The 17,903-nt window shown below is 43.7% G+C and overlaps 1 protein-coding gene across 2 annotated transcripts in view; it reads right to left on the bottom strand.

Moving 5' to 3' along the window:
- The window catches only part of LOC142743041 (membrane-bound glycerophospholipid O-acyltransferase 2-like), a 54,122-nt gene extending 42,254 nt beyond the window's left edge, over nucleotides 1–11,868 (bottom strand). The window contains exon 1 of one of the 2 annotated variants that reach the window (XM_075853407.1): nucleotides 11,678–11,868. In XM_075853407.1, the coding sequence (XP_075709522.1) occupies nucleotides 11,678–11,755 (78 nt within the window). In that variant the 5' untranslated portion in view covers nucleotides 11,756–11,868. Of the gene's footprint in view, nucleotides 1–11,615 lie in introns of both variants that reach the window. The other variant, XM_075853409.1, reaches the window with a different exon arrangement.
- Nucleotides 11,869–17,903: the final 6,035 nt, after the last annotated feature.

Raw genomic sequence — 17,903 nt, 5'->3', positions numbered from 1 at the left:
CCAAATTTGCAGCATACATCAATGAGGTTACTTTACCACAGCGACCATGCTGCAATTTTGGAAACTGCTCCCTCTAGTGGCCAGCACATGGAAATGTTATAAATTAGAATCAAATTTATAATATTTCCTGACTTGTGAAAAAATTAAAACAATGTGTAATCACTTAAATACTAATTGTTTAACTGAAATATTTTTTTTAGCATTTCTAGCAACACATTCCCTTTAAGGCTTAATAATAGATCACAGTAGGCGGATCTGGAGACCTTCAATAGGCCCTCCCCTCCCTAGGTTGAACCGCTCAGATGATGCAGTCATCATTGACTGCACTTTCTGAGGGGTTAAATGGCTGGGATTGGAGTTATCAAATTGAAACAGCTGTCCCAGTGCTGATGGTGCCAGCTCAGCTCCTGAGCCCACGCCATATTGTGATGGAGTGCATCCAGCGTAATAGTACGGTGGATGTGGCCAAGGACTTGAGAAAGTCTGTAGGGAAGATTTATTATGACTAGCGAATCATTCGCCAGTCTTAAAGAGGCTCTGTCATCACATTATAAGTGCCCTATCTCTTACATAATGAGATCAGCGCAGTAATGTAGATTACAGCAGTGATTTTTATTTAGAAAAACTATCTATTTTCACCAAGTTATGAGCGATTTTAGCTTTATGCTAATGACTTTCTTAATGCCCAACTGGGCGTGTTTTTACTTTTGACCAAGTGGGCGTTGTAAAGAGAAGTGTATGACGCTGACCAATCAGTGACCAATCAGCGTCATACACTTCTCTCCATTCATGTAATCAGCGCGTAGTGATCCTGCGTTGTTCACTATGTGCAGTAACATAGACCCACATTAACGTTACTGAAGTGTCTTGACAGTGAATAGACATAACCTCCAGCCAGGACGGAATGTCTATTCACAATCCCGACACTTCGGTAACGTTTGTGTGGGACTTACAGCACAGCACATCGAGGTCACGCGAGATTACGCTTGCTGTGCTGTAAGTCCCACACAAACGTTACCGAAGTGTCAGGATTGTGAATAGACATCCCGTCCTGGCAGGAGGTGATGTCTATTCACTGTCAAGACACTTCAGTAACGTTAATATGTGAGTAAGTGACTGCACATAGTGATCTAGCTAGATCACTATGTGCTGAGTACATGAATGGAGAGAAGTTTATGATGCTGATTGGTCAGCGTCATACACTCCTCTGTACAACGACCACTTGGTCAAAAGTAAAAACACACCCAGTTGGGCATTAAAGAGGCTCTGTCACCAGATTTTGCAACCCCTATCTGCTATTGCAGCAGATCGGCGCTGCAATGTAGATTACAGTAACGTTTTTATTTTTAAAAAACGAGCATTTTTGGCCAAGTTATGACCATTTTTGTATTTATGCAAATGAGGCTTGCTAAAGTCCAAGTGGGTGTGTTTAAAGTAAAAGTCCAACTGGGCGTGTATTATGTGCGTACATCGGGGCGTGTTTACTTCTTTTACTAGCTGGGCGTTCTGACGAGAAGTATCATCCACTTCTCTTCAGAACGCCCAGCTTCTGGCAGTGCAGACACAGCGTGTTCTCGAGAGAACACGCTGTGTCGTCACTCACTTCCTGCCCCAGGTCCTGCATCGTGTCGGACGAGCGAGGACACATCGGCACCAGAGGCTACAGTTGATTCTGCAGCAGCATCGGCGTTTGCAGGTAAGTCGATGTAGCTACTTACCTGCAAACGCTGATGCTGCTGCAGAATCAACTGTAGCCTCTGGTGCCGATGTGGCCGACACGATGCAGGACCTGGGGCAGGAAGTGAGTGACGTCACAGCGTGATCTCTCGAGAACACGCTGTGTGTCTGTACTGCCAGAAGCTGGGTGGTAACGAACAGAAGTGGATGATGCTGATTCGTCAGCATCATACACTCCCATTCCTAACGCCCAGCTAGTAAAAGAAGTAAAAACGCCCCGATGTACACACATAATACACGCCCAGTTGTACTTTTACTGTAAACACGCCCAGTTGTACTTTTGCAAGCCTCATTTGCATAAATACAAAAATGGTCATAACTTGGCCAAAAATGCTCGTTTTTTAAAAATAAAAACGTTACTGTAATCTACATTGCAGCGCCGATCTGCTGCAATAGCAGATAGGGGTTGCAAAATCTGGTGACAGAGCCTCTTTAACCCCTACCCGCACTAGGACGTAACTGTCCGTCGTTGCGGGAGGTTACTTCCCGCACGAGGACGTATAGTTACTGAGTTATTCCCGGTGCACACTGTCGGCGACAGTGTGCACCGGGAACCGGGAGGTCAGCTGTCGCCGACAGCTGACATTCCCCTCTTGCCGGCCAGCGGTCCTTTGCCGCTGATTTCGGCGAATTAACCCCTTAAATACGGCGATCGGGTACAATCGCCGAATTTTAGGGGTTTCTAGCATATCGGCAGACCCCCGTCCGAAATCGCTGTGTCTGCCGATAGTTAGTATGGCAAACGGAAGCCAAACAATGGCTTCCGGGTCTGCCATGGACGGAAGCCCATCAGGACCAACCTTCGGCTGGTCCTGATAGGCTTCCTGTCAGAGTGACAGAAAGTCACTGTGCCGTTCCCGATGCACACTGTCGGCGACAGTGTGCATCGGGAACTTCGAGATCAGCTGTCCCCGACAGCTGACACTCTCCAGTGTTGTCGATCAGCGGCTCATCGCCGCTGATTTCGGCAATTAACCCGTTACATGCGGGGCTCGATTGCGATCTCCGCATGTAGCGGGTTTGTAGCGCATCAGCAGCCCCCATGCAATCGTGGGGGCTTCTGATGCTTGTGATGGCACCCGGGGGCCAGACAACGGCCCCCAGGTCTGCCATGTATGTCAGCCTATGAGGATCAGCCTCTGCTGATCCTCGTAGACCAACTGTCAGAGTGACTGTGACGTCACACTGACAGTTGGAATACGTTACACTACCTAGGTAGTGTAATGTATTCTAGCAGCGATCAGAGCTGCAGGTCAAAAAAATAAAGTGTAAAAAGTTAAAAAAAAGTAAATAAACAAAAATATAAAGTGTAAAAAGTAAAAAAAGTTAATAAAAATGTTTTATAAAAGTGTAAAAATAAAAGGTTTTGTTTTCCTATAATAAGTCATTTATTATAGGGAAAAAATGAAAACGTTAAAAAAAAGTACACATATTTGGTATCGCCGCGTTTGTAACGACCCAAACTATGAAACTATAATGTTAATTTTTCCGCACGGTGAACGCCGCAAACAAAATAAACGGAAAACTGTCAGCATCGCTATTTTTTGGTCACCATCCCTCCCAAGATATAGAATAAAAAGTGATCAAAAAGTCACATTTACCCCAAAATGGTACCAATAAAAACTACAACCCGTCCCGCAAAAAACAAGACCTCCCACAGCTTTTTTGACGGAAAAATAAAAAAGTTACGGCTCAGAATAGCGTGTCCCAGAAAATAAATTATTTTATAGAAACTTAATTTTATTGTGCAAACGCTGCAAAACGTAAAAAAAACTATACACATATGGTATCGGCGTAATCGTACCGACTGGCAGAATAAATTAAAACGTAATTTATTGCGCACGGTGAACGCTGTAATAAATAAAGAATTTAAAGCGCCAAAAATGCTGTTTTTTGGTCACCTTAGTTCTAAAAAAGATCCTGAGGGGCCAAAATGCTCACTATACCCCTAGAAAAATTCCTTGAGGGGTGTAGATTCCAAAATAGGGTGACTTTTGGGGGGTTTCCACTGTTTTGGTCCCTCCGGGACGTTGCAAACCCGACATGGCACTGAAAACCAATCCAGCAAAATCCGCGCTCCAAAATCCAAAAGGCGCTCCCTCCCTCCTGAGCCCTGCTGTGGGTCCAAACATCAGTTTACGACCACATATGGGGTATTGCCGTAATCAGGAGAAATTGCTTTACAAATGTTGGGCAGCTTTTTATCCTTTATTCCTTGTAAAAATGAAAAAATTCTATGTTTCCACAGAAAAATAGGTGATTTTCTTCTTCACAGACTAATTCCACTAAATTCTGCAAAAAAACTGTGGGGTCAAAATGCTAACTATACCCCTAGAAAAATGACTTGAGGGGTGTAGTTTCCAAAATGGGGTCACTTTTTGAGGGTTTCGACTGTTTAGGTACCACAAGACCTCCTCAAACCAGACATGGTGCCTAAAATATATTCCTAAAAAAAGGAGGCCCCAAAATCCACTAGGCGCTCCTTTGCTTCTGAGGCCTGTGTTTCAGTCCATTAGGACACTAGGGCCACATGTTGGATATTTCTAAAATCTGCAGAATCTGGGCAATAAATATTGAGTTGCGTTTCTCTGGTAAAACCTTCTGTGTTACAGATTTTTTTTTATTACAAATGAATTTCGGCAAAAAAAATGAAATTTGTAAATTTCACCTCTACTTTGCCTGTGAAACGCCTAAAGGGTTAAAATACTTTCTGAATGTGGTTTTGAATACTTTGAGGGGTGCAGTTTTCAAAATGGGGTGATTTATGGGAACTTTCTAATATATAAGGCCCTCAAAGCCACTTCAGAACTGAACTGGTCCCTGAAAAAATAGCCTTTTGAAATTTTATTGAAAATATGAGAAATTGCTGCTAAAGTTCTAAGCCTCGTAACGTCCTAGAAAAATAAAAGTAAGTGAAAAAAAATTATGCAAACATAAAGTAGACATATGGGGGTTGTTAACTAGTAACTATTTTGTGTGGTATTACTATCTGTTTCACAAGCAAATACATTTAAATTTAGAAAAATGCAAATTTTTGCTAAAATTTGAAGTTTTTCACAAATAAATATTGAATTTATCGACCAAATTTTTTCACTAACATAAAGTACAATATGTCACGAGAAAACAATCTCAGAATCACTTGGATAGGTAAAAGCGTTCCGGAGTTATTACCACATAAAGTGACACATGTCAGATTTGAAAAAATCATCTGTGTCCACAAGGCCAAAACAGGCTGTGTCCTAAAGGGGTTAATAAAGTCATTAGCATAAATCTAAAATCGCTCATAACTTGGTGAAAATAGATAGTTTTTCTAAATAAAAAACACTGCTGTCACCTACATTACAGCGCCGATCTCATTATGTAAGAAATAGGGCACTTATAATGTGGTGACAGAGCCTCTTTAATATACGGATCGCTGGAGTAAGACGCACCTAATTCATTAGGAGGGGCATACCTCTTAATGAATTAGGTGTATCTCCGTCTGTCTGTGTGCCAGGTAGGCGGTGGCCCAAGCCAAGCTGTTCTGAGTTAAACCGTCCTGAAAATTATCTTATTTTATCTCCCCTGCAACCAAAATGTAGTATTAGGGTATGTTCACACGGCCTATTTTTGGGTCATAAACGCCCCAAAAACGGCCGAAAAATCTGAAGCAGAACGCCTCCAAACATCTGCCCATTGATTTCAATGGGAAAAACGGCGTTCTGTTCCGATGGGCCGTTTTTTTACGCGGCCGCGTAAAAAAACGGCCGCGAAAAAGAAGTGCAGGACACTTCTTGGGACGTTTTTGGAGCCGTTTTTCATAGACTCTACTGAAAACAATACCAAAATCGGACGTAAAAAACGTCTGAAAATCAGGAGCTGTTTTCCCTTGAAAACAGCTCCGTATTTTCAGACGTTTTTGAGTTTGCGTGTGAAAATAGCCTTAGGGTATGTTCACACGCAGTGTTTTCAGGTGTATTTCGGGGTGTTTATGCCTCAAAAAACGCCAGAAAAAACGGAAGCTGAACACCTACAAACATCTGCCCATTGAAATCAATAGGAAAAACAGCATTTAGTTCATTTCGGGCGTCTTTTTACGCCTGTTTTAAAAAACGGAGTGTAAAAAGACACTCCGTAAAAATAAGTAGCTTGTCACTTCTTGAGGCGTTTTTTGGAGCTGATTTTGCATTGAACACTATGAAAAACGCCTCAAAAGAAGCCTGAAAAGAAGCTCCAAATTAGGGTATGTTCACACGCAGTGGTTTCAGACGTAATTATGCCTGAAAAAACGGCACCATTACGCCTCCAAACATCTGCCCATTGCTTGCAATGGGCTTTACGGTGTTCTGTTCCCACGAGGCTTAATTTTACGCGTCGCTGTAAAAATACGGCACGTTAAAAGACGCCCGCGAAAAAGAAGTGCATGTCGCTTCTTGGGACGTTTTTGTAGGCGTTTTTCATTGACTCCATTGAAAAACAGCTTTAATAACGGCCATAAAATATGCCGCGAAAAACGCGAGTTGTTACAAAAACTCCTGAAAATCGGGAGCTGTTTTCAAGCGATTTTCACACGTATTTTGCTAAGCGTGTGCACATACCCTTATATTGTTATAATTTATCAGGTGGTGTCTACCAATTCTTTTGCATACTGCACACAAAAAATATGTTTGTTGTGTTTTATGCAATAGTGGTGCCACTTTTAATAGAACCACTAACATGATAACCACGTGTAATAAAACAGTATCTATATCTTGTTAACCCTTAGGGTATGTGCACACACACTAATTACGTCCGTAATTGACGGACGTATTTCGGCCGCAAGTAGTGGACCGAACACAGTGCAGGGAGCCGGGCTCCTAGCATCATACTTATGTACGATGCTAGGAGTCCCTGCCTCTCCGTGGAACTACTGTCCCGTACTGAAAACATGATTACAGTACGGGACAGTTGTCCTGCAGAGAGGCAGGGACTCCTAGCATCGTACATAACTATGCTGCTAGGAGCCCGGCTCCCTGCACTGTGTTCGGTCCGGTACTTGCGGCCGAAATACGTCCGTCAATTACGGACGTAATTAGTGTGTGTGCACATACACTTAAAGACCAGGCCAATTTGAGTTTTTCATCTTCGTTTTTTCCTCCCCGCCTTCCAAAAGCCATAACGTTCCTATTTCTTTGTCAACCGATACCATTTTGGGATATATGCGACTTTTTGATCACTTTTTATTCATTTTTTTTGGAGATCTAAGGTGACCAAAAAACAGCAATTTGAATGTTTTAGATATATTTTTTTTTACGTCGTTCAACGACCGGGTTAAACAACTCTATATTGTGATAATTAGGACTTTTACGGACGCGGCAATACAAGTTATGTTAACGTTTTTTTTAACATTGCTTTAGGGAAAAAAATGGAAAAAGGGTTTTTCTAACTTTTAATATTTTTTTTTTTTTTTGAACATTATAAAAATCTTTATTTACCTGTTTTTTACTTTTTTTATTGGTCCCCCTAGGGGACTTGAAGCAGCGATCGTTGGATCGCTTGCATGATATACTGCAATACTAATGTATTTCAGTATATCGTGATTCTGACAGTCCCCATTGCAGGGCTTCAAAGGAGTACAATGATGGCCGACAGGGGCTTTATTAGATACTTTGAGCGCTGAGCCCGGGGAAGCCCTTGACATTACTATCCATATATGGACAGTGATGTCGGGCTTTCAACTGTGGAGTCTCCGGCCAGAGAATCGCAAGATCTCTGGCTGGGGACTCCTGTCTCCCTCTGACCCCCCATGTAGATAGCGGCACCCCCTCCCCCTGTAGATGGCACTCCCCACCCCTCCAGATAGCGCCACGGAATCCACGGCCGATGCTCTGGCCAGAGGATTCTGCTACTGGAGAAGCCCCTGGCACCGCTGTCCATATATGGACAGAAACATCAGGGGCTCCCTCTAGGAGTGAAATCCCCGGCCAGAGGGATTCCACTCCTACAGGGAGCTACAGTGCCGCTATCTAAATGGGGTGCTATCTACATGTGGGGGTGCTATCAACATGGGGGAGTGCTATCTACACGGGGGGGGGGGGGAGCTTTTCACAATGGGGGGTGCTATCTACAGTGGGGGATGGTGCTATCTACAGGGGGGTATGTTGCTATCTACGAGGGGGTGCTATCTACAGGGGGGGGGGGGTGGTGCTATCTGCAAAGCAGTTTAGTGCTATCTACAGGGGTGTGGCGCTATCTACATGGGCACTGTGGCACTATATCAGGGTGTGACTATCTACAGGGGACACTGTTGTGCTATCTACATGGGCACTGTGGCACTATGAGGGCACTGGCACTTTATATGTGGGCACTATGTCACTTTATATGTGGGCACTGTGGCACTATCTGCAGTGGGCACTCTGGCACTATGTGGACACTATCTACAGCGTGCACTGTGGCACTATATACAGGGTCATTAACACCAAAAAAAGTGCCTCAATAGAATAATTTGGTCATACACCAATGTCACAGTTTAAACACATATGCAGAAAATCAGTGTTAAAATGACCCAAACATTTTAAAAATAAAATAGTTTTTATTGAGACATGATAAAAATACAAAATACAGATAATAGCATTAAAAATGGATTCAAATATCAGTCCTCACAGTAAAGAAAGTACTGGGTGGGCTACTGGCCATAACATCTATACCATACAGAAGTACATTGTAAATAAACAGCCATGGTAAGTCACATAACAAAAATAAACAATTGTTTCGCCACCAGGCTTCGTCAGGGGGAAAAAGATCCTTTTCCCCCTGATGAAGCCTGGTGGCGAAATGTGTTGGGTGTAAGTGGGCTCCTGGCACATCGCTACTCTTTACCCCATTGTATATCTGCATGGTCGGTCAACTTCGCTTTTATTCATTTTTTGGCTACCTTGCCAGTTCTGTCGATCGATTCTGATGGTCTATTTCACAATTGTTTATTTTTGTTATGTGACTCACCATGGCGGTTTATTTACAATGTACTTCTGTATGGTATAGATGTTATGGCCAGTAGCCCACTCAGTACTTTCTTTACTGTGAGGACTTATATTTTTATCAATTTTTAATGCTATTATCTGTATTTTGTATTTTTATCATGTCTCAATAAAAACTACTTTATTTTTAAAATGTTTGGGTCATTTAACATTTATATACAGGGTCATTGCAGCACTATCTTCATGGGCACTGTGGTGTTTTCAGGGGGTTTGAACAATAAAAGCAACAAATTAAAGAGGCTCTGTCATCACATTATAAGTGGCCTATATTGTACATGATGTGATCGGCGCTGTAATGTAGATTACAGCAGTGTTTTTTATTTAGAAAAACGATAATTTTGACGGAGTTATGACCTATTTTAGATTTATGCTAATGAGTTTCTCAATGGACAACTGGGTGTGTTTTACTATATGACCAAGTGGGTGTTGTACGGAGGAGTGTACGACGCTGACCAATCAGTGACCAATCAGCATCATACACTTCTCTCCATTCATTTACACTGCAGATAGCGATATAGCTATATCGCTATGTGCAGTCACATAAACACACTAACATTACTGCAGTGTCCTGATAATGAATATACATTACCTCCAGCCAGGACGTCATGTGTATTCAGAATCCTGACCACTTCTGTAGCGTCTCTGTGATTTACAGCATAGAAGGCGTAGTCTCGCGAGATTACGCTGTAAATTGTCATTTAGGCCGGATTCACACGAGCAGCGTTTTGCGTGCGAAAAGGCACTTAACAGCTCCGTGTGTCAGCCCCATATGATGCGCGGCTGCGTGATTTTCGTGCAGCCGACATCATTATGACACTCTGTTTGGATGTTTGTAAACAGAAAAGCACGTGGTGCTTTTCTGTTTTCATTCATACTTTTGACTGCTGTTGCGCGAATCACGCGCATCCCACGGAAGTGCTTCCGTGTGGTGCGCGTGATTTTCACGCACCCATTGACTTCAATGGGTGCGTGATGCGCGAAAAACGCAGAAATATAGGACCTGTCATGAGTTTTACGCAGCGGACTCACGCTGTGCAAAAATCACTGACAGTCTGCACTGCCCCATAGACTAATATAGGTCCGTGCGAGGCGCGTGAAAATCCCACGTGTTGCACGGATGTATATCACGTTCGTGTAAATCCGCCCTTACAGCGAGATCTCGCTGTGCTGTAGTCTCACACAGACGATACAGAAGTGGTCAGGATTCTGAATACACATGACGTCCTGGTTGGAGGTAATGTATATTCATTGTCATGAAACATGAGTAATGTTATAGTGTGTTTATGTGGCTGCACATAGCGGTATAGCTATATCGCTATCTGCAGTGTAAATGAATGGAGAGAAGTGTATGATGCTGATTGGTCACTGATTGGTCAGCGTCATACACTCCTCTGTACAACGCCCACTTGGTCATATAGTAAAACACACCCAGTTGTCCATTGAGAAACTCATTAGCATAAAGCTAATATAGGTCATAATTACGTCAAAAATGATCGTTTTTCTAAATAAAAAACACTGCTGTAATCTACATTACAGCGCCGATCACATCACGTACAATATAGGGCTCATATAATGTGGTGACAGAGCCTCTTTAAATCCATCAGTTTTTTTAACAGCCATTAAAAACGGACAAACGGACTGGAAATGGATGAAAATTAAGAGACACACTGATGCAAAATGGCCATGAAAGAGTGACAGATGATCAGTTTTTAATGGCCATTTTTTTCATTGTCGTGTGAATATAGCCTTAGACGACAACTGAAATAAATTCAAAACTGCCTGAGTAAGGCTTCGTTCACATCTGCGTCAGGGCTCCTTTACGTCAGTGCTTTCCGTCAAAACGGAGCCCTGACTGACACAAACGTAAATCAAAGGTTTCCGTTTCCATCACCATTGATTTCAATGGTGACGGATCCGGTGCCAATGGTTTAAGTTTGTCTCCGTTGTGCAAGGGTTCCGTCGTTTTGACGGGATGAATAGCATAGTCGACTAACGTATTCATCACGTCAAAACGACGGAACCCTTGCACAACGGAGACAAACTGAAACCATTGGCACCGTATCCGTCACTATTGAAATCAATGGTGATGGAAAAGGAAACCTTTGGTTTCAGTTTGTGTCAGTCAGGGCTCCGTTCCGACAGAAAGCAACGACGGAACGGAGCCCTGACGCAAATGTGAACATAACCTAATACTGGACCGTAGCTATGTCAGTAATGAAAAGTGTATGCAGCATCCAATACTATAATGGTAACAATTGGCAAAGCCTGTTGAAAAATACAGTTGTCTGTTGCCACTTTTCTGTTCTGAAAACATTTCTAAATCAGTCACATTTGTGTCGCCATTTTTCTTTATGCAAATACTCCAGAAAACTGGTATAAGTGACAATGAGCCCCACAATGTAGTCTGCAGCATGGCATTCCACAATAGAAACCCAGTGAAGTGAGGCGCTGATATGACACTACAGAGCCGCTCAGTGACGTCACCAGCCGGCTAGCCTCCACAGCAGACATTTCCCTTATACTCCCGGCACCTCCCTGTGCTTTTCTTTTACATTACATTTGTTTCTGGGCGCCATTAAAGGAGTATGTACGATGATAAGTTTAATGTACAATGATAGGAGTCGAGCACTGTATATCACACGCCAGTTCTCGCGGCCTCCCACTTCCATCAAACTTTGGAGAACTCGGATCCAGTATACGCAGTTATCAATCGATTTACAGCGGGTCATTCATTCATTAGTCACACCGGCGACAGCATGAGCGCTGATAACCTGTACTATATAATGCTATTGATCACTATACAAGTATATAATACAAACACAACGTCTCCACACATACACACACGCGGAGCAGTAACTGTATAGTCAATGCCGGGATAATCACCATCTCTCGTATGTACAGGCGACCAGGACGGGGACAGTCACCCACACACAGTCCTTACACACCTGTTCTGTGGGAAGGTTCCTGAGCATTTGCCTCACAACATGCAGGGGCGCCCCCTCAGACCCCCCTGCTGCCTTCATATTCTCTGCCCTCCGAGTGTACTACACAGCCTCTTCCTGAATGATGTCCTACTCCACACCCGTTCACTGACATTACCTACTACGACACCCACCCACATACCACACCCGAAAAGCACACTGACTGACAGGGAAACACGCTGCCTGGGCTGCACCTTGTTTGTTTTAAATGGGGAGGGGGCACCTCAAGTATTTTGTTGAGGGTTATGTTGACCCTCAAGAACATGCACCTCAGAAGTGTGAAGCACTATGCAAAAGTGTTCCGTATGTTTACTATAGTAATTACTGTAGCAGGGGCGTTACTAGGAAAGACTGGGCCACATAGCAAACTTTTGACTGGGGCCCCCCCTCCCCTGGGTATCACACAACTCGACCTTGTAGATAGTGCCTCCCCATAGATTCCACCACACAGCGCCTTACAGCCCCCCTGTAGATAACGCCATACAGCCCTCTCCCTGTAGATAACGCCATACAGCCCCCTGTAGATAACACCATACAGCCCTCCCCTGTAGATAACGCCAAACAGCCCTCCCCCTGTAGATAACGCCATGCAGCCCTCTCCCTGTAGATAATGCCATACAGCCCCCTGTAGATAACGCCATACAGCCCTCCCCTATAGATAACGCCATACAGCCCTCCCCTGTAGATAACGCCCTACAGTCCTCCCCCTGTAGATAACGCCATACAGCCCCCTGTAGATAACGCCATACAGCCCCTCTTGTAGATAACGGCATACAACCCCCTGTAGATAACGCCATACAGCCCCAAACCCCCCCCTGTAGGTAACAACATACAGCCCCCAACCCCCCCCCAAAAAAAACGGCCTATAGTTTGTTCTACAAAAGAGATGTATCCCCTATTCACAGGATAGGGGATACATGTGTGATCGCTGGCAGCGATAAGGAGAACGGGGGACCCAAAGTCCCCCGAAGTTCTCCATGAGAAACCTCAGACTTCCGGGGTCTGCGCAGTTCAATAAAAATGAAAGGAGCGCTGGTCACGCATGCGCACAAGCGCGACCGGTGCACAATTCACTTCTATGGAGCTGCCGACAGACCCCGGAAGTCCAAGGTTTATCATGGAGAACTTCGGGAGACTTTCGGTCCCCCGTTCTTCTTATCGCTGGGCGTCCCTGCGATCCCACATGTGTCCCCTATCCTGTAGATGGGGGATGGATGTCTTTTGTAGGAACAACCCCTTCAGTGGCGTCGCGATGTAGCAGCCATAGCAGCTGCCAGCAGAGCCTCCGGCCATGTGGGGGGGGGGGCCCTCTGTCAGAAACAATATTGACAGGAACCCCATGGAGACGCAGGATGTGTTTGACAAACAAGGTAGCTAACGTCTTGGCATTGGGTAGTGTCTTGAGGGGCACAAAGTGGCACATCTTACTGAAGCGGTCTACTACAACCCACACCACCCACTTGCCTTGGGATGGAGGCAGATCGGTGATAAAATCCATGGAGATATGGGTCCAAGGTCTCTGGGGAATGGGCAAAGAACATAGTAAGCCCGCTGGTCGGGACCTGGGAGTCTTGGATCCAGCACAAATTTCACAAGCGGCGACGTAGGCCCTAACGTCTTTAACCCCTTAACGCTCCAGGACATACTATTATGTCATGGTAAGTGCATCGTTCGCGCTCCATGACATAATAGTATGTCATGGGGTAAACACGGCGCCGTTCGCGCGGGGCGCGTTCATGAGCTGTGATAGCTGCTGTTTCCGACAGCAGACTATCACTGCTCAATGTGCCGGGACCGATCGCGGAGCTCCCCCGCCGATTAACCCCTCAGAAGCCGTGTTCAATAGCGATCGCGGCTTCTTAGGGGTTAATCCGCCATCGCCGGCCTGCTACACGATAGCGGCCGGCGATGGTGACTATGGCAACCGGACACCAAACAATGGCGTCCGGCTATGCCATAGACGGAAGCCTAGTGGGTCCTGACAACGTCAGGACCCACTATGCTTGCTGTCAGTGAGTAGCTGACAGCTCTAATACACTGCACTACGCATGTAGTGCAGTGTATTAGAATAGCGATCAGGGCCTCCTGCCCTCAAGTCCCCTAGTGGGACAAAGTAATAAAGTAAAAAAAAAGTTAAAAAAAGATGTGTAAAAATAAGAAAATAAAAGTTTTAAAAGTATTAAAAGTAAAAATCCCCCTTTTTCCCTTATCAGTCATTTATTATTAATAAAAATATATAAACAAACAAATAAACTATACATAATTGGTATCGCCGCGTCCGTAACGGCCTGAACTACAAAATTATTTTGTTATTTATCCCGCACGGTGAACGCCGTAAAAAAAATAAATAATAAACCGTACCACAATAACAATTGTTTGGTCACTTCACCTCCCAAAAAATTGAATAAAAAGAGATCAAAAAGTCGCATGTACCGAAAAATGGTACTGATCGAAACTACAGTTCGTTACGCAAAAAATAAGTCCTCGCACGGCTTGATTGATTGAAAAATAAAAACGTTATGGCTCTTAGAATAAGGTAACACAAAAAGTGAATGATTGTTTACAAAACGTATTTTATTGTGCAAACGCCATAAGACATAAAAAACCTATAAACATCTGGTATCGCCGTAATCGTATCGCCCCGCAGAATAAAGTGAATATGTCATTTATAGCGCACGGTGAACGCTGTAAAAAAAATAGAATAAAAAAACAATAGTAGAATTGCTGTTTATTAGTCACCACGCCACCTAAAAATAGAATAAAAACTGATCAAAAAGCTGCATGCACCCCAAGAAAACTACAATGGATTCCTTAAGGGGTCTAGTTTCCAAATTGGGGTCACTTTTGGGGGGTTTCCAATGTTTTGGCACCACAAGACCTCTTCAAACCGGACATGGTGCCTAATAAAAAAGAGGGCTCAAAATCCACTAGGTGCTCCTTTGCTTCGGAGGCCGGTGCTTCAGTCCATTACCGCACTAGGGCCACATGTGGGATATTTCTCAAAACTGCAGAATCTGGGCAATACGTATTAAGTTGCGTTTCTCTGATAAATCCTTTTGTGTTATAAAAAAAATGGTATAAAGAGGATTTTCTGACAAAAAAAAAAAAGTAAATTTCACCTCTACTTTGCTCTAAATTTCTGTGAAACACCTAAAGGGTTCATAAACTTTCTAAATGCTGTTGTGAATACTTTGAGGGGTCTAGTTTCTAAAATGGGGTGTTTAATAGGGGTTTCTAATATATGGGCCCCTCAAAGCAACTTCAGAACTGAACTGGAACCTAAAAAAATAAATAAATGAGGCAATACTTCGCTTCTTACATTATACTGATAATGAGCCGTGCCCACCCCGAGATGACCCCAGTTTTGACCGTTTGTATAAACGGAGACCCCTATTAGACCGTTTCAGTGCCCGGTTTTCCCAAGCATACACCCCCGAGAAGTGTATTTCTATTGATGAGTCCTTGGTACATTTTAAAGGGAGGGTTCAATTCCGCCAGTACCTGCCGGGTAAGAGGGCAAGGTATGGCGTGAAGATGTCTAAGCTGTGAGAGTGCATCAGGGTATACCTACAGGTTTAGGATATATGAAGGAAAGGCCACCCCCAAACCAGACTGCATCCTGGACTACAATAGGTACATGGGAGGGATGGACTTGTCAAATCAAGTCCTGAAGCCCTACAGCGCCATGCGGTGTGGTATAAGAAGCTGGCCGGGCACATCAAACAGATGGCTTTGTACAATGCGTACGTGCTACATCGATGTGCAGGACAGAGGGGAACTTTCCTGGAATTTCAAGATCTAATCTTTAGGGACCAGGAAGGGGGGGCACCCAGTACTTCTGGAAGCGAGGCCACACGCATCGTACCAGGGCAACACTTTCCAGGAGAAGTTCCCCAAACCGGTGGAAAGGGAAAGAGTCAAAAGAGGTGCAGAGTCTGCTATAAGAGGGGGATAAGGAAAGTCAAAATATACCAATGTGACACGTGTCCCGAAAAACCAGGGCTCTGTATAAAAGATTGTTTTAAAATGTATCATACATCCCTTGATTTTTAATTTACCCTGATGCACTCCGCACAGCTTACCCCCTCATCTTTCCCTTCTGAGCCCTGCCGTATGCCCAGGCAGCTGATAACAGCCACATGTAGGGTATTGCCGTACCCAGGAGAACCCACATTACAATTTAAGGAGTGTATATCTCCGGTGGCGCATGCTGGGCACAATATATTGGACACTGAAATGGCATATATATATATAAAATTGCAAATCTCACTCTGCACCATCTGCTGCGCATTATCTTTTACACAGTACCTGTGGGGTCAAAATGCTCACTACACCTCTAGATGAATGTCTTAAGGGGTGTAGTTTTTAAAATGGGGTCACTTCTCGGGGGTTTCAACTGTACTGGTACCTCAGGGGCTTCTGCATACATGACTTAGCACCAGAAAAGCTCCAGTAGGCCAAATGGTGGTCCTTTCCTTCTGAGCCCTCCCATGGGCCCAAAGGGCAGTTTATCACCACAAATGGGGTATTGTCGCACTAAGGACAAATTGGGCAACAAAATGGAGAATGTTGTTCCTTGTGAAAATAAGAAATTTTGATCAAAAATGACATCTTATTGGAAAAAATATCATTTTTTTCATTTCACAGCCCAATTCAAATAGGTGCTGTGAAAAAACTGTGTTGTCAAAATGATAACAAAAACCATAAATGAATTCCTTGAGGGGTGTAGTTTCCAAAATGGGGTCACTTCTGGTAAGTTTCCATTGCTTTGATACCTCTGGGGCTCTGCAAATGCGACATGGCACCCGAAAACCAATCCAGCAAAATCTGGACTCCAACAAAAACATAGCGCTCCTTTCCTTCTGAGCCCTCCCATGGGCCCAAACGGCAGTTTATCACCACAAATGGGGTATTGCCGCACTAAGGACAAATTGGGCAACAAAATGGGGTATGTTGTTCCTTGTGAAAATAAGAAATTTTGATCAAAAATGACATCTTATTGGAAAAAATATCATTTTTTTCATTTCACAGCCCAATTCAAATAGGTGCTGTGAAAAAACTGTGCGGTCAAAATGATAACAAAAACCATAAATGACTTCCTTGAGGGGTGTAGTTTCCAAAATAGGGTCACTTCTGGTGGGTTTCCATTGCTTTCATACCTCTGGGGCTCTGCAAATGCGACATGGCACCCGAAAACCAATCCAGCAAAATCTGGACTCCAACAAAAACATAGCGCTCCTTTCCTTCTGAGCCCTCCCATGGGCCCAAACGGCAGTTTATCACCACAAATGGGGTATTGCCGCACTAAGGACAAATTGGGCAACAAAATGGGGTATGTTGTTCCTTGTGAAAATAAGAAATTTTGATAAAAAATGACATCTTATTGGAAAAAATATCATTTTTTTCATTTCACAGCCCAATTCAAATAGGTGCTGTGAAAAAACTGTGCGGTCAAAATGATAACAAAAAACACAAATGACTTCCTTGAGGGGTGTAGTTTCCAAAATAGAGTCACTTCTGGTGGGTTTCCATTGCTTTCATACCTCTGGGGCTCTGCAAATGCGACATGGCACCCGAAAACCAATCCAGCAAAATCTGGACTCCAAGAAACACATAGCGCTCCTTTCCTTCTGAGCCCTCCAATGGGCCCAAACGGCAGTTTATCACCACAAATGGGTTATTGCCGCACTAAGGACAAATTGGGCAACAAAATGGGGTATGTTGTTCCTTGTGAAAATAAGAAATTTTGATCAAAAATGACATCTTATTGGAAAAAATATCATTTTTTTCATTTCACAGCCCAATTCAAATAGGTGCTGTGAAAAAACTGTGCGGTCAAAATGATAACAAAAACCATAAATGACTTCCTTGAGGGGTGTAGTTTCCAAAATAGGGTCACTTCTGGTGGGTTTCCATTGCTTTGATACCTCTGGGGCTCTGCAAATGCGACATGGCACCCGAAAACCAATCCAGCAAAATCTGGACTCCAACAAACACATAGCGCTCCTTTCCTTCTGAGCCCTCCAATGGGCCCAAACGGCAGTTTATCACCACAAATGGGGTATTGCCGCACTAAGGACAAATTGGGCAACAAAATGGGGTATGTTGTTCCTTGTGAAAATAAGAAATTTTGATCAAAAATGACATCTTATTGGAAAAAATATCATTTTTTTCATTTCACAGCCCAATT

Source organism: Rhinoderma darwinii, chromosome 2 (assembly GCF_050947455.1).
Source record: "Rhinoderma darwinii isolate aRhiDar2 chromosome 2, aRhiDar2.hap1, whole genome shotgun sequence".
Classification (NCBI taxonomy): Eukaryota; Metazoa; Chordata; class Amphibia; order Anura; family Rhinodermatidae; genus Rhinoderma; species Rhinoderma darwinii.
This window is presented reverse-complemented; position numbering and strand designations above follow the sequence as displayed.